The sequence below is a fragment of the Didymella exigua genome (genome assembly GCF_010094145.1).
Source record: "Didymella exigua CBS 183.55 unplaced genomic scaffold M421scaffold_10, whole genome shotgun sequence".
NCBI lineage: Eukaryota > Fungi > Ascomycota > Dothideomycetes > Pleosporales > Didymellaceae > Didymella > Didymella exigua.
Genome location: NW_022984784.1, coordinates 621,032 through 640,337, shown reverse-complemented (window position 1 = coordinate 640,337; position 19,306 = coordinate 621,032). Strand labels below are relative to the sequence as shown.

General features: G+C 55.8%; 8 protein-coding genes and 1 non-coding gene across 9 annotated transcripts; 5 read left to right on the top strand and 4 right to left on the bottom strand.

Annotated features, from left to right (window-relative positions):
* Positions 1-1,377: 1,377 nt before the first annotated feature.
* On the bottom strand, positions 1,378-3,470 carry M421DRAFT_128952 (uncharacterized protein). The gene is made up of 6 exons (XM_033587357.1): positions 3,086-3,470; positions 3,003-3,036; positions 2,733-2,933; positions 2,609-2,663; positions 2,328-2,561; positions 1,378-2,285 (listed from the first exon to the last, which is right to left on the bottom strand). Exons 1-6 carry the CDS (start codon positions 3,199-3,201, stop codon positions 1,450-1,452), a joined length of 1,476 nt encoding a protein of 491 aa, XP_033450007.1. The 5' UTR covers positions 3,202-3,470; the 3' UTR covers positions 1,378-1,449.
* Positions 3,382-4,312, top strand: M421DRAFT_128994 (uncharacterized protein). Its single transcript, XM_033587358.1, has one exon. It carries the CDS (start codon positions 3,741-3,743, stop codon positions 4,218-4,220), a length of 480 nt encoding a protein of 159 aa, XP_033450006.1. The 5' UTR covers positions 3,382-3,740; the 3' UTR covers positions 4,221-4,312.
* A 973-nt stretch (positions 4,313-5,285) lies between these two features.
* M421DRAFT_419544 (LSM-domain-containing protein) lies at positions 5,286-6,306 on the bottom strand. Its single transcript, XM_033592156.1, has 6 exons — positions 6,203-6,306; positions 6,097-6,153; positions 6,008-6,046; positions 5,930-5,957; positions 5,813-5,876; positions 5,286-5,765 (listed from the first exon to the last, which is right to left on the bottom strand). Exons 1-6 carry the CDS (start codon positions 6,228-6,230, stop codon positions 5,724-5,726), a joined length of 258 nt encoding a protein of 85 aa, XP_033450005.1. The 5' UTR covers positions 6,231-6,306; the 3' UTR covers positions 5,286-5,723.
* A 284-nt stretch (positions 6,307-6,590) lies between these two features.
* M421DRAFT_91565 (uncharacterized protein) lies at positions 6,591-9,343 on the top strand (the record flags this gene model as incomplete). Its single annotated transcript, XM_033597961.1, has 2 exons — positions 6,591-6,603; positions 6,669-9,343. The coding sequence occupies 2 exons, from the start codon at positions 6,591-6,593 to the stop codon at positions 9,341-9,343; spliced, it is 2,688 nt and encodes an 895-aa protein (XP_033450004.1).
* Positions 9,344-9,538: 195 nt separating this feature from the next.
* M421DRAFT_t53 lies at positions 9,539-9,614 on the bottom strand. Its single transcript has one exon. It is a non-coding gene; the product is annotated as a tRNA-Gly (tRNA).
* A 64-nt stretch (positions 9,615-9,678) lies between these two features.
* On the bottom strand, positions 9,679-10,863 carry M421DRAFT_60128 (uncharacterized protein; the record flags this gene model as incomplete). Its single annotated transcript, XM_033595749.1, has 2 exons — positions 9,679-9,840; positions 9,883-10,863. Coding segments are annotated over 2 exons (1,143 nt in total), but the record flags the coding sequence as incomplete, so codon positions are not given.
* Positions 10,864-11,079: 216 nt separating this feature from the next.
* On the top strand, positions 11,080-13,407 carry M421DRAFT_419542 (DAGAT-domain-containing protein). Its single transcript, XM_033592155.1, has 2 exons — positions 11,080-12,100; positions 12,154-13,407. Exons 1-2 carry the CDS (start codon positions 11,229-11,231, stop codon positions 13,166-13,168), a joined length of 1,887 nt encoding a protein of 628 aa, XP_033450002.1. The 5' UTR covers positions 11,080-11,228; the 3' UTR covers positions 13,169-13,407.
* A 232-nt stretch (positions 13,408-13,639) lies between these two features.
* On the top strand, positions 13,640-17,519 carry M421DRAFT_419541 (uncharacterized protein). The gene is made up of 4 exons (XM_033592154.1): positions 13,640-13,977; positions 14,032-14,151; positions 14,201-14,302; positions 14,353-17,519. Exons 1-4 carry the CDS (start codon positions 13,750-13,752, stop codon positions 17,251-17,253), a joined length of 3,351 nt encoding a protein of 1,116 aa, XP_033450001.1. The 5' UTR covers positions 13,640-13,749; the 3' UTR covers positions 17,254-17,519.
* Positions 17,520-17,691: 172 nt separating this feature from the next.
* M421DRAFT_419539 (uncharacterized protein) lies at positions 17,692-18,590 on the top strand. Its single transcript, XM_033592153.1, has 4 exons — positions 17,692-17,845; positions 17,907-18,014; positions 18,103-18,130; positions 18,212-18,590. Exons 1-4 carry the CDS (start codon positions 17,775-17,777, stop codon positions 18,254-18,256), a joined length of 252 nt encoding a protein of 83 aa, XP_033450000.1. The 5' UTR covers positions 17,692-17,774; the 3' UTR covers positions 18,257-18,590.
* The last annotated feature ends 716 nt before the right edge of the window (positions 18,591-19,306 follow it).

Below are 19,306 nucleotides of genomic sequence, written 5' to 3'. Positions count from 1 at the left end.
TGCGATAGTTCGAATCCTGTAGGATCGGGTGTTTGAGAAACAAATTCTCGAAACCCCGGTCTGGCAATCAGCAATCTTCGATTCACGGAGCCGGCGATCAGTCGCACGTATCGAAATGTTGATCAGACAGGCAGCGCGTCGCACCGTGCACATCGAAAAGCTCTGCAAATCCCATGCTTCCACACACAGCAATTCCGGATGTCGATCTGACGCGCACCCTAATTGCAGCACTTCCCCACCACAAATCGCCACCGTGTCATGCGAACCGCCTGATGCAGCCACACGCCAGAGTGAACCACTGTCCTAGACACTGGACACTTGCCCTGCGGCACATGCAGCTCTATAATTCCGCATAGCCGCCGATATATGCACGAACCGCCCCTCCGCCGAGAACTGCGCGGGACAGAGGCGGTAATTATGATCCTTATCCCAAGGAACCGGACCCTGGCTTATATCTCCACTGCTGAACACACGCAGCGAAACTTGTGTGCACCTTGCATCCTTCATTTAAGTCGATCGTCGATGCTCACTTTTCGATTCGATTTTCCACTTCCAGACTCCATGTGCCTCTCAAGCGTGTGGCTGCAGGGCAAGTGGAACAACTGTTCGACTGTTGGGAGCTAGTTTGTCGCTCACGACGACGCACATTGGAGTGGCAGCCCTACATTGAATGCCAATCGCGAGGATCGTGCGTCAAGACTTGCCGTGTCTGCAGTCATCGAATTCTTAGCACCATTGACTTTGACCATGTATCCGTCGAAAGCTGTAGTGAAGTAGTCGCGCAGCTGGTGGCTCGTTTATGGTGATTGGTGGTATTAGGACGTCTGTACGCTTGTACCACAGGTAGATCCTCCATGCCCAAGGTCAGGCTGACATGGCTAATTGACATTGCGAACATGCAGATCTAGACCTGAAAAGAGAATTCGCATGATCTATCGGCGTTACATTTTATGCATGGACCTTTGGGGTCCGTATGTACAATGTCGTGTCATTCGACTGAATTCTATGTAGCCTGAGGTATCAGGCAAGCTCCAAGTGAGCCCGAATGAACGTTGACCCTTGATACGCGTTCCAATGCGTTCATTGCCCTGAAGGCCCAGAACGCCGGCTAAATTTCAAAACGAGACTTCAACTACCATGAACTGCCAAGCCTCTATGTACCAAATATGCATTATGAACATCGACTTGTACGCCTGTAGTGCTGGTATCAATAGTGTTGTGCAAGAAATCTTGTGTTGGCCACATCTTGCGGGGTATCATCCAAGATTCGCAAAGCCGTGTGTGGTGTGGTCGACCCGGGAATAGTCGAGCTTAACACGGGCTTGCGATGAGTCTGTTTTGTACTGTGTTAAAATCCGTGTAGGAACTAGACGTGTCGTCTCTGATGTTGTACTGATCGGTAAATAGCAGTCATGCTGTGCAACTGCAGCCAATTTGATATGGCGGCGTTTAAGGTGAATCGCCCCTCTCCATCGATTCATCATCTGCTACCCGCGCTGCTATTTCTCCGGCTCTGACAAGAGCGGCAAGAGACCCCTGGGTACGATAATCGGGCGGCGGCAGTTGCATATGTGTTGGCGGTCCAGAAGGAAGATGGTGCAGTGTGCGATCTAGTGGCGATTGTGTCGATCCAATGCTGGGTATTGGCTGTGGAAGCATTCTCATCGATTTGGCAGGATCCATCGAGGGAAGCGGCTGCGGTGCTTGCGAAAGACTGTAACTGCTGTGCCCGCTTTCAGAAGACAACGTGGTATCCTCATGCGAAAGTCCAGGCAAATGCGACATGGGCTCCCGATTCGATCGTCGTGATGGTAGATCCATGGGACTCTGGTAGTGGGAAGCATAGCGAGTCATCGGAGTCGGCACAGTCGAAGGTGGCAGATGTGGGTGCGTGTATGCAGAGGGAGATGGAGCGGAGAGATCGTGATTCCCTCTCATGTCTCGTCCTAGCTGATTGGCGGTATTCTCATATGGGGTATCTCTGGGCAGTGCAGAGTGCGGAGATGCAGTGACTGGTGAATATAGCTCGTTGCTTCGTGGCGAGTTGAAACCAGACAAAGAATACGTTGCAGGTGATGTTGGTTTAGAGGGGTACGATGCCCCCTGGGGGAGACGTGTGGACCCAAGGGGAGGAGTGGACCCCCTCACATGATGAACAGTATCCGTCACTGCTGTACTGAGTCGCCTGTTCGCTGCTCGGTCATGTTGTTGGTCGTGGCTGCTTGCTCGAGTCGACATACTCGTCTCTGTCTCCAACTTCGATCGCTTGCCTTCTGGAATGGTCACTATTTTGTTACCAAAAGTTGGGAGTTCGGGGGAAGACCAACCTTTCGTGGGCGCATTGTGCTTGGCTCGGAACTCTTCCAAATACTTCTGGTAGGCCTCGTATTGTGGGGTCTTTTTGTACTCGGCAAGCCCAGCATAGTACTTCTCTTTTGCGCCATTGGCTTGACGCTCACACGCCTCGCGTTCATCTGCTGGGAGGACCTGCCATCTTTCGCCAACGACCTTAGCAATCTCGGTAAAGGAAAGGTCTTGTCCTTTCAATAGCTCTCTGATTTCTACGTATGTTTAGTACTGTAGCATGAGACTTTCGTGTGGCACTTACGGTTCGAAAATATGACATATGCGGATGGGGGTCTATCCGGAGCATTCTCATCAGGCTGGCAGTGTTAGACAGTTCGCAATGTTGTGACCCAGCAATGTAATGTTGGAGGCGAAGAGATGCTAACCTTTGGGTGCCTTCGGTACTTCCTTTTGGTACTTGTGCCGGTGCTGCCTTCCCCTGCTGCTGGGTTATGCTTGCCCTTGGCCTCATTTGCCGAATCGTCACTGCGATATGAGCCTTCAGCGCTGGCGCCTCTCGCGAGTGCGATTGTCAATGGCCGGTCCGAGGACTGCCCTCTCGATTCGGCAATGGCTCGTTGGAGTTTCTGTGGAAGTCGTTAGTGGCTGTATGCTCGGGGTGAACATGCACGACCAATGTAAAAAACAAAACATACTCTCCGATGCCCAAGTTTGACGTTGAGATGGCTCCTATGTAAGAGTGAGCATGATGCTTCTCGCGCGCAACCGGAGATCTTACAAGTCGGACTCGGTGATGTCGAGGACAGTTTCCCAAGTGTCGAACCCTTCGATTGCGAATACCTCGGAGTACTGGGCAAGACCCAATCGCGCCAGGCGTTCTTTCAAATCGCTCATGTAGAAGGACACACTTGAAAATGCCTGAGTGGTGTTGAAGAAACGAGGTGGAGCCGACGGCGTTAAGGTGTTGGTGGTATCGATAAGGTCAAAGCGGCTGTTGGTTGACTGGAGCCGATCCAGCAACCCAGGACGGTGGACTGCGCGAGAACGTGCCTTTTGATATTAGGCCCGGAGCGGCCAAAGGCGACAGGGTATGTAGGAGAAAGAGCAGAGGCGTGTACAGCAGAAATAATATACAGGCAAAGTGCAGAGTAGGAAATGGTAAATTCTTGATCCGTGACGATGATTGGCGCGGCACTCAGCGGCGGCAGAGCTACTGGCGTTTCGTGACGAAAAACTAGGTAGGGGTAAGTGTTGCAGGGCGCGAGGCGCAAGAAGAGTAAGTGGTGAGCGGCGACTAGTGCTTGCTCATAAGTGGATGGGCACGGTGAGATTGGGGAAGGTGGACCCCAGAGGACAGAAATCTGGAATTATGCTGTGATGATTCCGAGCGGCGCTGGTAGGTATCACGGCAGCCGTCATGGGATAATAAGGCAATGCGGGCGTCCAGGGCTGATGCGGCCAGAGCAGTAGCGGCCGAGCAGAGTCAGGAAACGGCCGGCGAGCATCTGGCGCGGGTCGGGAGAAGAGTGCGAGGATCTCTATGGAGGAAGCGTCCACACGACCACAGCATGAACAGGCCGGCGCGAAGTCCAAAAGACCAAGGCGGGCACGGATGGATCCAGGAGGGCGGGCAACGGCTAGGACGCAGGGCTAGGCACGCGCATGGCGGAGCTGCAGCGGCAAGATCGGGCGGATGGGGTGGTGCGTCAATGTTACGCGTTGGTGAGGGCAGTGCGAGCGGTCATGGTGAGGACAGGAGAGCGAATATTTGGGCAATAATGGCCGTGAGGTCAGAGGTGCGCGCTGGGATGAATCGGCGCGCCGGGGCCTTTCACGGCCCTCAGCAGCCAAGGCAGGAGCACGAACCGCGAGCGTGCAGGGAGCGGGAATGCCGCGTGAGGTATCGCTATTAGTGGCCCAGCGACCGCGAGCAGGGACGCTGGGAGTGGCAGGCAGCATCGTGAATGTCTACCAGATCGGCCCTTGACCACATGCAGGGCCATGCCAGGAGCAGCAGCACCGCCGCAACAAGCCCACTGCTGCGACAGCAGATGCGCAGAGATGACGGACCCTTGGCTGCTGATTTGCAGGGGCTTTGCAGCTGGTGCCTGCAGTGACAATCGCATGATTCGCATGATTTGCAGATTACCTATGGCACCGTGATTGTCCGGTCCGCGCTGAGCAGGCTCTGCGACACCATCTTCGAAAGCAGTGTCTTGGTCGACACATCAGAAATTCCTCCTTGCCAGTCGGAGCTCAACATCATTGGTTGAAATTATAGTTGCACACAGCGTTGACGTCGTTGTGGACGTGCCCCTTTTTAGCGAGGGCCCTAGTCTAACAGGATCTCGATGCACGACTTGCGGCCGAACTTGCTCGACCGTTGCAGCATTTGCCATGTCTAAAAGGGGCCCTTGACCCGGCACGCATTTGCGCTGCCACTACAAAGTCTACCGAGCATCGTAGATTCTGGGTAGAGCTTGCGCCCATGACTTGTTGTCAGTTTATCATTTGACGCATCCCCATGGGCAACCAGTAAACACCCGCTTTATTGTTTGAATAATTCAATTAGGCGCGAGGGTGAACCGATTTTGGATCAAGGCACCAAGACAAGCGTGATCGGATTTGAGCATCGAGAGCATCGAGGTGAACAGCAGAGCGCGAAACGACTCGTGTTGACAATCTCGATGCTAAGTGTCGACGCTTACGGCTGGCCGCTGCGACGAGACTGACCGTGTAGACAGTCATGAATAGGCTGTAGCACCACTAGGACAGCACGTGAGACACTCGACTAGTGGATAGACCTTGGACCGCTAGATTAGTTAGTATCGAATTTAGTGATCTTCGATGTGTGCAGGATGGATATTTGTCTGTTCTTGGGTGGAAGTCAGATACGGTATCCATAGATGTTTACTCCATGTGGCCGTGCTGCGATCCATGGGTAGGGGTGTGACAAGCTGGCTCATTTCGTACCGCTCCGTGAAATTTATCGAACCAGCCAGATTCTTGACGTACGCAAACTTAGCTGCCGTCTCGATAATACATGACTTCATGAGTCTGGACAGCAATCACCAATCTCTCACATCTGTCCGATGGTCACCTGGTGTGTTGTAAGGTTCTCTTATTAGTACGGCACATAAGGCCGAGTCACGTGTGGAGTCATGTTTCACGGTACACCTTTCGGTACCTTTCGCGGCCCCAGTTGCTTCAATGGATCATCATAACTAGAGGCTTGGATCCTGTGACATAGCTTGCTTGTCCACTTCCAGACTGATGTGCATGCTATCTGCGCTGTGCTGATCCGTCCATCTCTGAACAGCGTAGCACTGCCTTTGAGACCACCCATACAGAACGGTATGTGGCACTGGTGCCGAACCCAGACGTCTTGCACCAACAGCTTTTTGGGCGTTGATAATCTAATCTTCAAGGACTGTCTGACCATCACCTCCGGGAACCATCTGAAATCGCTTTAGCGTTGCAGCTATAAAGTTTGAAGGGCTGGTACCATGCAAATGTTGTTGCCGTTGAGCAGGATCTTCGGTAATTTGTTGTTGCCCTCGGCGGGATCACTGTCGAGCCAGTCAGTTCCAGGCACTTTTATTCCGGGGTACGTGTCTCTCACATCTCAGTGACGTCTTCCAGAACCATGTCTAGAGTGCTGGTCAGTTGAGCTTTTCAAAAACGCGTTTGCTGTACTCACTGACGTAGTCGTCAAAGCCAACTAGCTTGCCGGTGAACTCTGTGTTGTCTGAGTGAAAGGGTTGCGATGGACGGAACGTTCAATCTTACCCTTCCCGCCATTCATGATAACCCATATCTGCGAACCGACGCACTTGTCGATGAGTTCTGTGAAGACTTAGCGGGGTTCCACTGAGCGGAACTCGATGCCACGAACCGAGAGGGAGTAAGTTTTCCGATGACATGGCGGTGATTACAATTTGGTCGACTGCTCTATGTGGCAGTCTCAATTCTATCGTTCTGTTTGACGTTCGAGCGATGGTGAAGTTATCGTTGGCTGCGTTTGGTGCTTGGCGTTCGAGAGCCAGGCACGCGCTAGCCAACCATTCTCCACTCGTGGTCAACCTCGAGCCGCCGGCGTGATGGTGCGAGGCAGACGCCGCCTCATTCACTTCGATCACCTTGCATACATCGGTGCCTAGCTGGAGCACTACAATGGAGGGTTATGCTCTTCCAGAGGCGCGTGTCTTTCCAGGGCGCGTTCAATGCTCGTCGACGCGTTTACAATGAAATGGCAGCATACAGCGCGCCTACGGATGCCCAACATGGAGCTCACAGGTACCGCGCAACGCAGGCGGCCAAGCTCATCATGTACTGACAACACAACAGCTACCAAAAATCAGAGGCAGCAAGCTTCAGAACGTCACTACCTCGACTGAATCAGCCCGCCTCTCTGTCTACGCCGACTTCGTTGCCTCTGATCGACTGTCGGTGGAAGCGCGGACGACCTGTGACATTCTCGGATCGCGCCTTCAGCACAAAGCCAGTGCAGCACACTGTACAGTCAAGCGGTACTGTCAGCACGCCTGCAGTGTCGGTAGTCGCAGCTCAGGTGCACAATGAAGACGTGGGAACATCGCTCGGCAAGTTGCGCCAGCAATGTGGACAAGCTGGACACACTGGGACAGCTGATCAGCAATGCGTATGTGCGGGTCGTCTCACACATATTGTACGACACGGTGATGCACATACGCAGACTGATTATGTCGCGAATGGCAACCCCTCACCGATGGAAGCTTCTGCGGCAAATGCGACCATGAGTCCGCCTGTAAATCCTCCCAGTCTTGATCTCGCGACTCAAAACGCTGCGCCTTCCGCACTTGCTCACAGTATTGTACTTTCGTCTTCTGGGGACGGTGGACTAGGGGACACTTCAGACACCGACTATGTGCCAGCCTCTTCTGATAAGGGCGAATGCAACACCGAACAGGGTGATCCTGAGGCTGAGGAGGCTGATGAAGAGCCGAGTGAAACTCACAACCCTCTCGAGTACCAGATCCCCAAAGATGTACTGCGAGCCGCCATGACCGCCCCTGAAAACACTAAAGCAAGCTTCTGGAGTAGCGCCCTATATCGCGATCCAGAAGGCTCGCAGATACTGGTACATTACTGCAAGACCAAAGAAGTAGCTGAGCGTGTGGCCAAGCGCTTTGTCAACGAAACAGTTCTTGGCTTCGATATTGAGTGGAAACCGTATTCTTCTCCCGAATCGATTAAGAAGAACGTATCTCTCATTCAACTTGCCTGCGAAGATCGAATTGCATTATTCCACGTGGCCCTGTTTCAAGGAAGTACTGCAGCACAACTCATGCCCCCAACACTGAAGGCGATCCTAGAGTCTCCAGACATTTACAAAGTCGGTGTCGCAATAAAGGGTGATTTCAGCCGCGTTAACAAGTACCTCAAAATCGAGTCTCAAGGCGTCTTTGAGCTGAGCCGACTACATAACTTGGTGGAGCATTATGTGACCAATCCCAGCAAAGTCAACAACAAGCTTGTGGCTTTGGCTCCGCAGGTTCAGCAGCACCTTCAGTTGCCATTGTACAAAGGAGGCCACTTGATTGACGACCCTGAGGACATGTACAATGTTCGCTCCAGTGATTGGAGTCTGCCGTTGAATCACCAACAGATTCACTATGCTGCTGCCGATGCATATGCTGGATTCCGTTTGTTCGATGCTCTAGAGGAAAAGCGTAAGCAGCTGAAGCCAACTCCGCCCCGACCCTTGGTATGCGACTATGACTCGAAGCCTAAGCCTAGGTCGAGTGTCAGCAAGCCTCGCAAGAAGCGCACGCCCCTCGCGAAAGACAAGGAGATTACAAATGCGCTTACAGAGGAGTCCGTTACAGCTGCTGATCAAACGGAGGGGCCAGGCGAAGAGGCGAAAGAAAAGCCCGAACAATCACAAGATACAGCAGGCTACGAGACTGCCCAGGAGGATTTCTTGGACAGCCATCAGCTCGAAGGCGAAGAGCCTGCTTCACCGGAAGAAAGTCATGGGCCGACCGACGACAGTCCTGACGATGCAGCGGGAGACCAAGAGGCACCATTGAATAACGGGAAGACAACAACTGCAACAAACGCGAGCCAGGGACGAGTCGGTCGCATCAACCTGAGTCGGCTTAGAGGCCCCGATCCAGACTATCCAAAGCTTTCCGAGCTGCGCGGTAGCGAAGGCGCTGACTCCTCGACAAACAAGGAAACTATCGCCGTCGTTGACTGGCTTGATAAAGTAAACCTTGGAAGCAAATTGGAACAAGCTGGATACCTGGTTGGAGACGAAGACGAAGACGAAGAGACTGATGAGTTTGACGACTCAGAGCTTGAAGAGGCCATGCAAGATCTGAGCATTGACTGCGATGGGAAGTTGCAGGAAGCCACAAGCGAGACTGTCGCAATCGAGCCAGAGGAATGTTCGGAGCAACTGTTTTTCACAGCAGAAGACATCATCGAACATAAAAAGATGGACGAGGGAGTCACCAAGGCGGGACCAGCCCCTATGACAGACGACCCCGCTTTCCGGGAAGAAGAGCAGCGCCTCATTGACCTCATTAACGACCACGAAGTCACCGAATACCTCTATGCTCCTCCCACAGTCGCCCCTGCTGCAGCAGCACCAGCGTCAGCACCTCAAGCTCCCACCGAATCCGCTCGAGAACAAGCCGAGCCCACCCACACCCCTGAATACAACCTCGCCACCTCCTGGGCACGGTCTTACCTCTCCTCCTCCATCCCTCCACCTGGCTCGCTCACGCCAAGCCATATCCGGGCCACGGTTCCTCACCTCCGCGCCTACCACATGTGGCACCACCAGCACTTGGCTCTGAGTGCAATAGCGGCGCAGCTGCGCAATCCAGCGCTGCCAGAGAGCACGGTGGGGAGCTATGTGTTGCAAGCGATCACCCTGGAGAAGATGGCGTATGAAGCGTCGGCGGTGCGGGGGGTGTTGATGGATATGCCAGAGGCGCAGAGGAGGGGGAAGTGGAGGGGGTTGGCTGAGAAGGTTGGTGCTAGGTAGAGGTGGATGGTTAGGTCTGTTGGATTTGTCGACTTTACATGGCTGCACGGAATATGTTAGTCTGCTTAATTTTTGAGAGACGTTGCTTGAACGTTTACTGCGCCGTTACACCTCTTCCGGTCACAATAAGCACCCAAGCATCACCGCACAATCACAAATGCACTATATCGAAAAACAGACATCTCGCCGTGATACTGCTTCCTTCGGGAGTCGAGCCGAGCCCGAGCTAATTGCTTGGAAGGCAATTATCCTACCGTTGGACCAAGAAAGCTTACATAATCCTCTCCTGCAGATACACATCTATACACCCGACACGTCCCGCACGGTTTCAGCATCTACGACACCAACCTCGCAGCTCTCCCTACGCTCCCCGTCTCAAAGAGCTCCACCAGCCCCGCTCCCACACACTCCTCCAACACCCACTCGAACCGCATGCCATAAAACGCCTTCCACTTCTTCGTCCTGCCAGGTAGTACCCCCGTGAATTCTCTCCGAGCCTTCTTCCTCTCCTCGCGCTCGGCGCTGCTAGAGCCGCTCACGCCGCCGTCCCAACGCTCGCGCAGCACATTGAGCGGCGCGGCGCGGAACCTGCTCTTCTTAAGAAGACCGAGCAGGTGCGTCCGCGCGGCGACAAGCAACTTGATGTGCATGCCCGTGTGCGGGAGCGCGAACGAGAAGGTTCCTGCTGCTGGGGCGCGGGCGAGCGCAGTGCCGCCGTGCATGTGCTGCGTTGCGTGGTGGCCGCCGACGGCGTCGAGGGAGCCTGCGGCATGGCGGGAGCCGGATGTTGAGATTGCCGAGAGGGAGGCGGCGCCGGGGGAGGCGAAGAAGGCGGACGCTGTGGTGCTGAGGGGGCTGTTGGAGGTGAGGAAGCCGGTGCCGGTGAGTAAGGCGATTTCGGCGGGCGTGAATGCTGAGCCGGGGATGGTGGTGGATGTTGGCGAGCCAGATAGGAGGTTGGTGTATTTCTCCTTGAGGTGGTCGGACAGTCCAGTGTGGGTTCTGACGAGTGCGTGCCATTCTCTTACGCTGGCGATGCCGTCCCCGACTGCTGCGGCGCCAACGCCTCGATGTGGGATTGTGATTCTTCGTACTATGCCTTTCTTTGCCAACTCAGCGATTTCTCGCTCCACTACGGTTGAGCTCGTACTCAGTGCGTCCACATGCGCAATGGTAACAAACGGTGGCAGCGACTTCCGGAAGTTCAGGACTTCTGCAATCCTGGTGCTGTTCATGCCGGCCTTTTCGGGCATGTCGCTGAACATGCGGTTTCTGATGTACTCCATGTACTGTGGGACGTCGCGGAAGTTGAGATCAGATGCTAGGGAGACGATGAAACCGAGATCATCCAGCTCTTCGTCTTCATCGCAGGCGGTCGACTCTTCAGTGCGCAACGACCTTTTAGATGGGCTGGCATTTGATGGTGAGGAATTTGTGCGTTTGAGACGCAGAGCGGATACTGCGCTTCGTGTTCTGCTCGTTGTTATACGAGATGAGCGTGCTGGGGTTGTTTGCATATTGTCTTTCAGTACTAGGATGAGGCGTATTGTGTCAAGGCAGCAACAGAGATCAATCGGGTGCGACGAGCGGGCGAGAGTCTCTGGTGGGAAAGCAGGTGCAAGTCATGGTAGGGCAGGGTGAGGTTACGGCGAAAACATGTCTTCAAAGTGACAAGTTAGAGGAGTGGCAAGGTGAGAGTCGATGTTCAGTCAGAGCCTCAAGCGTCCAGCCTCGGTCTGTTATGCGCCACATCTCTGTACTGGGACCGATCTGCCAGTCACGTCGCGCCGCGTGCTGCTTCTCTGGAATTCCGAGTGCGCAAAACTTAATCGGCCCTGATGCGTGCACGTTACAGTGATTACACAATGCCGCTGCTTGAGGTAGGATGAACCCGCTGCTTCCGGGCGCCACTCCTCCGTACGTCATCAACGGGGCAGCTTCGAACGGCGCATGGTTCAACAAAAACGCGCTGCATGATTCAACAAAACCTCGCTGCATGGCTCTCTGGGTCGACTACCGCCCCGATCACAGCTCATCGCCCGCCGCCATGTCGCTGAACCCGGAGCCCGCTTCGCCTGAGGAGCGCGAGGCGCGTAATCTGCCGCCCAAGACGTTCGCAGACGCGGCGCAGGAAGCGCTCGAGCCGCAATCACATGCGAATGGCACCAAAGGCGCTGCTGAGAGCAACAACAAGGCGCCGCACGATGACGGCAAGACGAACGGACCCAAGGCCACCACCGGCGTCAGGGTCCTCAAGATCGTCGACACGGGCGCAGACGCACACGACGACGACAGGAAGCCAGCGAGCGAGTCGACGGCGGACTCGACCAAGGACTCGTCGTCGATCAAGGACCAGGAGTCGTACGAAGGCACCGGCATTGACGACACGCCCAAGAGCCCAAAGGGCAAAACGCACCGCAGGAAGGGCTCCCGCAGCTCGCTCGGCTCGGTGGGGCGTACATACGGCGTGTCCGTCAAGAACGACCTGAAGCAAGCCGCCTCAGATGCTGCAGACGAGGCCAAGAAGGCTGCCGATGGACTCGACGGCACACGCGAGACGGCCGACAAGGAGACGCAGGGACGGCTGGACGACATATTTCTGCAGGAGAAGCCTCGTCTCACCAACGGCGATACACTGACGACGGTCAAGGCATCGCAGGAGGTGCAGAAGGGCGGCCGCACCGACAGGCCAATGAAGCGCCGCAACTCGGAGCTCAAGGCAGGCCGGCAGGCAGGCGCTGGATGGGCAAAGAGCAAGTACGATTAAGCCCACCACGACTCAACCGCACGTATCCACTGACCACGTCCAGAATACGATTTGCACCCATGAATGTCCCCCTGCAGCGCCGACTCCAGACGTGCGCTGTGCTCATGCACACGCTGAGCATCGTCGGCTCCCTCGCCATCTTCTTCTTCCTCTGCAGCGTACCCCTGCTCTGGCCCATCCTGTTGCCCTACACCGTCTACGTCCTATTCTCCAACGCCGGCACCTCTGGAGAGCTGTCGTTCCGCAGCGAGCGCCTGAGGCGGCTTAAGGTCTGGTCGCTCTTCGCCTCGTACTTCCCCGCCCGTCTGCACCGTTCGCAGGAGCTGGAGCCTACTAGGAAGTACATCTTCGGCTACCACCCGCACGGTATCATCTCCCATGGCGCCTTTGCTGCCTTTGCGACCGAGGCGCTTGGATTTTCTCAGCTGTTCCCGGGCATCACCAACGCACTGCTGACGCTCGACTCCAACTTTCGCTACCCCATCTACCGCGAGTATGCCCTGCGTCTCGGTATGGCTTCAGTCTCGCGTGAGTCCTGCGAGAACATCCTGTCAAAGGGTGGCCACAACGGCGAAGGCATGGGCCGCGCCATCACCATTGTCGTTGGCGGCGCCCGCGAATCGCTCGATGCCCGCCCTGGCGTCGTCCGTCTCGTCCTCCGTCGTCGCAAGGGCTTCGTCAAGATGGCCATCCGCACCGGCGCCGACCTTGTGCCCGTCCTCGCATTCGGCGAAAATGATATCTACGACCAGGTCGATAGCGAATCGCACCCGCTGCTTCACAAGTTCCAGATGCTCGTGAAGAAGGTCATGGGCTTCACCGTGCCCATCTTCCACGCTCGTGGCATCTTCAACTACGACGTTGGCATGATGCCGTACCGCAGGCCCATCAACATCGTGGTTGGCAAGCCGATCCGCGTCGTTCAGGACAAGCACCCTCGTGCCGAGTATATGGACGAGGTGCACGAGAAGTACATTGAGGAGCTGATGCGGCTGTGGCATGAGCATAAGGATACTTTCGCTAAGCAGAGGACGGCCGAGTTGGAGATTGTCGAGTAGTGGATGCCGGTGGTGGGGGAGTTTTTTTCTGTATGAGTATACCACGGCACGACCATGCCCTTTGTTCGTCTATAAGACTGCTGCGCCATGATGGAATGATGGTACACATTACTAGGTACACCTAATGCAGGAACGGAACAGAATAATGCAGGAACGGAACAGAATAATGCAGGGAATGGAAGTGATTGATAAACACATGTCATCTACTGCGCAAGAGCTTCGACAATGTACAGTCGTACCACCAATTGTGTCAATGTCTTCACGTATGACATGTTGATGTGATCAGTCAGCACGCGTGTGATGGAGGACAGTAAAGTCCGGCACTGTGATTGGCATGCATTTTCAAGAATGGCGGCGCGGTGATTGGCCAAGCAAGATGCGCGGTTGGCGCTCAAAGTGAGGCGGCGGAGGCAGCGGGCGGGCCGTACACATGCTAGGGCGGCTTCTTGGGAGTGCGTGCATCACTTGCGGCGGCCACCGACGACCCAACGTGACTGCAACGCCGTGCAGCTCATGCAGGCACCTTGGGCAGTCGTTCTTTCCTGTCGCCGGAGCGGGTAGCTGCACTAGAATCGCCCGCCATGGACAGCAATCCACGCGCCTCACCAACCCCGCCCACCAAGGCAGAGGCCATGGCGTCGACCTCACGAGCATCGCGCGGCAGCACCCCTACGGCGAGCCGCTCGGCGTCGCGGCTGGTCAGGGAGTCGAGCGCAGGCCGGCCGGCGCGGGCGGCGAGCAGCAACAGCCTCAAGCAGAAGACGGCGGCCAAGGGCGACGAGCCGCCGCGGCCGAGCAAAGCAGACGAGGTGCGCCGTGAAGCAGAAGCGGGGCCTGGAGAGCGCAGGACTGACCGCACACAGCAGCTGAAGTCGCTGAGAGGCGAGTTCGAAGGGCTGCGCGCCCATCTCACGTGCAAGATCTGCGACCGTCTGCTGTACCAGCCATACACGATAGCATGCGGCCACACGTACTGCTACACGGTAGGATGCCTTGCACCCTGCCGGTGCGCACAGCGGCTAACTGCGACAGTGCCTCTGCACGTGGTTCCTTAACTGCCGCTCGAACAAGGCCAAGTGCTCGTGTCCTGACTGCCGCGTCGATGTCAAGCACATGCCGGCCCCCGCCTACGTCGTGAGTCTGATGCTCGACAGACGCTGCATGACCTCTAACGCCGTGTGCAGATCCGGGACATGGCCGCCGTCTTCATCGCCCGCGCCGAACTCGTGCCGCCTGGCGAGACGCTCGAAGAACACAAGAAATGGCAGCAAGACGACGCTGATGCGGTCCAGAGAGACCGCGAGAACGCCGACCCCCGCAACGGCGGCCTGTTCAAGGGCCTGTTCAACGCGCCTGCCCACCCACCCCGCCCGTCCCTCCACATCGTCCGCGACCAAGAGGACGGCGTCGACCGCTGTCCAATATGCACGTGGGAGCTCGAGGACGGCGGCTGCACGCAGTGCGGCTTGGTCTTTGACGAGACAGGCGAAGTCTCCTGGGACAACAGCTTCACAGGCTTCAGTGACATGGACGAGATGTCAGAGCAGGACGCCGACGACCTCGAGGCCGCCATGGGCTACGACGAAGAAGGCGAGTTCGAGGGCTCTGGCGACCCAATGAACGGCTGGCAAGACTACCTGGGCGATCCAGGCGCCGACTTCGTCATGCGCCGTTTCCTCCAACACGGCAACGCTGGACCCCGCCGGCACATGTCTCACAGCGAAGCCGGCAGCAGGCGCTCGTACTCTCAGAGCATCGTCTCGGATATCTACGGCGACGAGATGGACACGGTCGAAGAAGAAGACGAAGAAGACGAAGAAGAAGACTCCGAGATGAATGACTTCATCGACGATGCAGCTCAAGAGCACTCGGCTTCTGCCAGTGGCGCTTCTTCAACGCCTGGCCAGACGCCACAACCTGCAGCAGCCCCAGCAAACCGGCCTCAAGTACGCGCTAGAGCACGACCTGTCGTCGAAGAATCTGAGACCGGCTCTATGATATCGGGCATGGTCGAAGAGGAAGAAGAGGACGACGACGACGACGATACGGAAGAAGACGTTGGCCCCGTGCGTCGTAGGCAAAGACCACAAGCTCCTCGACCACGAGTGCAAACCCACGTGCTCAACAGAGCCAACGGCACTCGGTCCCGGTTTGCTCGCGTGGTAGCGTCGTCCCCGTCAGCCTCTGAAGAAGCCTCAACCGACGAGCTCGACGAAGCTGAACAAGCACTATTGGAAGAAGAAGGCTGGATGCGTCAGACGGACGATGACGACATGGATGAAGAAGAAGATGGGGACAGCGATGGAGCAGCTACGACCGTTGGGTGGGAACCGCTTGCGAATTCAAATGACAGAAGCCGAATGGGCGGGTCTCTAACACCTACTACAGATCGTCCTCGGCCTAGTGCCCCCATACGTCCCCCCTCGCGCGTAGGAAATCTTCGAGCAGTCGACGCCTCCCGTGGCCTTCGGAGACGATCTTCTGTGCTATCAAGCGCGAATCCACACTACGAAGATGGCGAAGCAGACGACGACGACTCTGAGCAAGACGGCGATGTCAGCATGGCAATGAACTCTCTTCGCAGTCGCCGATCTCAACTGTTGATGCGGAATGGACCAGCCTTGCAGAACGCTCCCACTGTGTTCCCTCGGGGAGCTGCTGCCACCAACGAAGCAGACACTGATGACAACTCGGATAACTCACAAGCCGGCCTGGGGCGTCGCGCGCCGCGCACTCAGCGCCGCGAGTACGATCCCCGTATCAGCTGGATGTTTGCTGCCCACCAAGCCGCACTGCAACAACACTCGATGGGCGGCGACTTGATAGATCTTGGGACCCGCTCTATCACACCCCTCAACCGGGCGCCGTCTTCCAACCGTAATCGCCAAAGTCCCGCGCCAGCCTCCTTCTCGCCGTTCATGCCTCCCGCGCGGATGCGCACTCCATTGATGGACAACAACAACACGTTCGGCCTGCGTGTCTTGCCGTCTCCCAATAGACGGACCGCAATGTCTCCAGCGTTGCCCACGAGCAATGTTATGGAGAACGCGTTCCGTCACGATCGTACACTTTCTGTGAGCTCAGCGAGCACCGACTCTGTCATCATGACACCCAGCACCTCGACATCCAATTCGCAATACTCCGTTGATCAGACAGCTCGTACGCACACTGCTGCAGCCATGGACATGATCGATCGCCCTCAGAGCCGCGTCGGTCCTCGTCCCCCGTCTGCAGCTAGCAATCGTAGGAGCTCCGGTAACTTTTCGCCATTGTACCAGAACCTTCCGTCTCCTAATATGAACGTGCATGCTCCTGCCTCTGCGGTACCTGCTCGCCCTGCCAATCCATGGGCTGCTTATGTCCACACCATCAGAGCCCGCAACTCCCGTTTGGGTCTCCGAGAACAATCATCAACGGCAACATTGAGACCAACGAGCTCACGTGCGAACATTCATGAAGCTGCGACCGCTGCTCCGGTCATGCCCCCCATGAGATCGCAGGCATCACGAATTGGGCTGCGGTCGCAGCCGTCAGTGCGCCGACTCAACTCACAGCCATCCGTCAGGGGCTTGCGGACGACTCCTTCGCCGGGACCCAGCCCTTCAATGGCGCGGATTCCGCCAGGATTGACACCAGACGACGTGAGTGCTCGTGCTCGAGAGCTTCGCAACACCAGAGAACAGGCTCTTGGTCTCTCCAATACTGTCCCAGCGCGCACCAATCCATTTGCTCGCCGTCAAAGCAATGCTGGCAACAACCCTGCTGTCACGCCAGGACCAGGTGTTCCCCAGCACGTGCGGAGTAACTCGAACGAATCCGCAGGCTCAGTAAACTCAGCTGGTACTGCTCACAGTGGCTCTGGCCCGTCACTAGGTCGGCGCAGAAGTAACCGCAACATGATGAATGCGCCACCGTCGGGCGTCTTACCTCCATCACAAGCCTTCACATCCCCAGTTACGGCGTACACTACCGGCTCGTACCGCGCGCGACAGGGCAACAACATCGGCCCACTGGCAGCCTTCGAGCAACCAGTGCAAAACAACAACAGGACAGTCAGTCCTGTAGTGACTGGTCAACTCATATGATTAGTGCCATCGTACAATGGAGCTTGAGAATTCGCTCATTTCTTTCTTTAGTATCTTGATAGGGTCTGGTGCATGGATAGGTGCTTTGGGATGAGACATCACTTTATGAGGATACGATTACGACTCTGTCTTTCAGCGGCATTAAAACGGTTTTCTTGGTTCCTTGTGCATTGTTCGGCGTCAATACCCTGCACTATACCACACTCTTGAGCGGGTTCATGTAAGAAAGATACACGGCTATCGTGCAATACAATCCTTTTGCGTCACAACTTGCGCTCCTCCAGCAATACCCGCGAAGCACTCAGAGAGTCTGACTCGTAGCATACGCACGGCCAACACGCGCTGTCACGTTATGACGCACTTGGTTCTTGCATGGTTCGCGTTGACGCTAATCGATAACGAACTCCGCAGACCACCGAGGTCTTCTCCACCACCCACCACAGTTCCAACCCCAGCGTCGCCTTGCGCGTCTCCGCCCAACCCCGATCACCCCCGCCGTTTCACGAACGCATAATTACACAATGGCGAAGGACAAGCTCGGCGAAAACGATAAGCCCGACTGGTCAGGCCCGACCGCCACCAAGTTCGACAAGTACGCATACATACGCGACCGCAGTCCACGAGAGCGCCGACCGGGCTGATGCCGAAGATAGTAAAGCGTACAGCGAGTATTTTGACCCGTGCCAGGAGGCGGCGGACAAGAGTATCCGATGCCTGAAGCGGAATGGCGGCGAGCGGGCCATGTGCAGTGATTTCTTCCAGTGAGTGCTGCGTGTGGAGAGGGGGCAGGGGAGCCTGCTGATGCTATTGCCGGTGCTGGTGTTGGTGCTGGTGCTGATTTTTTTCCAGGGCGTATCGGGATTGTAAGAAGCAGTGGGTACGTTACGACTGCGGCGTCGCCCTGTGTTGAGGTCGCACCACGCCTGGGTTCAGAGCCACAATGACTGACCAGCTGCAGATGGAGGCTCGCGCCGAGGCGAAGCGGAATAAACCATGGTTCTAGGTAGACTAAGGCAGCGCACGATACGGCGAGGGGGTCGCATGTATATATTCCTCTCTGGGCATTGGGTCGGAGTTTGGTGTTGTGATGTGCGTTGAGGAGATGCACGGTGTACGATACGATGTACTACGAAGGAAGGGGATACATCGATCTGGAATGAGGCCGCGGCCCGTCTTGCTTTATTTCGCAACGGATGTACGCAGTTCCGAGAGCTTGTGTTGGAGTGCCCGAAGCGAGAACTACTGGTGGAATGGGCGGTGATATGTACGATAATACTTGATGAAGCTGTCACATACGACCATAGGACGTTGAAAACAAGGTCTCCTGTCCGGTCCGCCGTCTGTCGTGGGACCGTTTTGGGGATGCCGCGGTACGCTTTCCCGTCCTCAGTAGCCACACCTCTGGTGAGCTAGGCCTTATCTTGACCAAGTTGCTCCCTCTCTCTTCATACAAACTAGAGACAAAATTCTGGTCTGTGATTTTACAATATGCCGACCTCTGACATGCTGCTGACTGCGATATTTTGCCGGCGCCCACCTATAGATCGTTTCATCCGCTCGCTCCCCACTGCTCTGCCTTTACGACGAGCAACACGCAGCAACAACAACTCAAGACCTCTTCCCTTGCCGCCATGATCAAAGGGAAAGCGGGTAGAGCGATCGATCCCGAGGCATTGAAGAAGCGCGTTCGACAGGAGATAGCGCCGCAACCTCCAGCTGTGAGGATATCAAGAGAGCCCTAAAAAATCCAGTCATGACTCCTACAGGTTTACAATGGATAAACGGTTGTAGTAAGCTCTACACCGCATCGCTAAAAGTGAAGCAAAGATAGCTAACTGGCCACTAAGCTTCTCGGAAAATGTCCAAGAGAAGCCGATGGCTGAGCAACGTTTTACAGAGGCTCCTACGACTTTTCAGATTAAGCTTTTCCTTGAATGGTTTGCTCAATCCCGCACTGGACTCCTAGAGGACTGTATCATTGATATAGCCCTCCTTAACTGCTTCAATAGTCTAAAGCGTGCTATTAAAATCCACACGCATTACTAATACACAC

What these genes read in the sequence shown, in the direction of transcription:
- M421DRAFT_128952 (XM_033587357.1), bottom strand. Translation starts at nt 3,201, where the DNA reads ATGAGCGATTTGAAAGAACGCCTGGCGCGATTGGGTCTTGCCCAGTAC. An exon ending in ATATGTCATATTTTCGAACC is followed by an intron (nt 2,562 to 2,608) that starts GTAAGTGCCACA and finishes AAACATACGTAG; the next exon opens with AAATCAGAGAGCTATTGAAA. An exon ending in GCACAATGCGCCCACGAAAG is followed by an intron (nt 2,286 to 2,327) that starts GTTGGTCTTCCC and finishes GTAACAAAATAG; the next exon opens with TGACCATTCCAGAAGGCAAG.
- M421DRAFT_128994 (XM_033587358.1), top strand. Translation starts at nt 3,741, where the DNA reads ATGCGGGCGTCCAGGGCTGATGCGGCCAGAGCAGTAGCGGCCGAGCAG.
- M421DRAFT_419544 (XM_033592156.1), bottom strand. Translation starts at nt 6,230, where the DNA reads ATGTCATCGGAAAACTTACTCCCTCTCG. An exon ending in TATCATGAATGGCGGGAAGG is followed by an intron (nt 6,047 to 6,096) that starts GTAAGATTGAAC and finishes CAGACAACACAG; the next exon opens with AGTTCACCGGCAAGCTAGTT. An exon ending in CTGGAAGACGTCACTGAGAT is followed by an intron (nt 5,877 to 5,929) that starts GTGAGAGACACG and finishes CTGGCTCGACAG; the next exon opens with TGATCCCGCCGAGGGCAACA.
- M421DRAFT_419542 (XM_033592155.1), top strand. Translation starts at nt 11,229, where the DNA reads ATGAACCCGCTGCTTCCGGGCGCCACTCCTCCGTACGTCATCAACGGG. An exon ending in GCTGGATGGGCAAAGAGCAA is followed by an intron (nt 12,101 to 12,153) that starts GTACGATTAAGC and finishes GACCACGTCCAG; the next exon opens with AATACGATTTGCACCCATGA.
- M421DRAFT_419541 (XM_033592154.1), top strand. Translation starts at nt 13,750, where the DNA reads ATGGACAGCAATCCACGCGCCTCACCAACCCCGCCCACCAAGGCAGAG. An exon ending in GGCCGAGCAAAGCAGACGAG is followed by an intron (nt 13,978 to 14,031) that starts GTGCGCCGTGAA and finishes GACCGCACACAG; the next exon opens with CAGCTGAAGTCGCTGAGAGG. An exon ending in TGCCGGCCCCCGCCTACGTC is followed by an intron (nt 14,303 to 14,352) that starts GTGAGTCTGATG and finishes CGCCGTGTGCAG; the next exon opens with ATCCGGGACATGGCCGCCGT.
- M421DRAFT_419539 (XM_033592153.1), top strand. Translation starts at nt 17,775, where the DNA reads ATGGCGAAGGACAAGCTCGGCGAAAACGATAAGCCCGACTGGTCAGGC. An exon ending in ACCGCCACCAAGTTCGACAA is followed by an intron (nt 17,846 to 17,906) that starts GTACGCATACAT and finishes TGCCGAAGATAG; the next exon opens with TAAAGCGTACAGCGAGTATT. An exon ending in GGGATTGTAAGAAGCAGTGG is followed by an intron (nt 18,131 to 18,211) that starts GTACGTTACGAC and finishes GACCAGCTGCAG; the next exon opens with ATGGAGGCTCGCGCCGAGGC.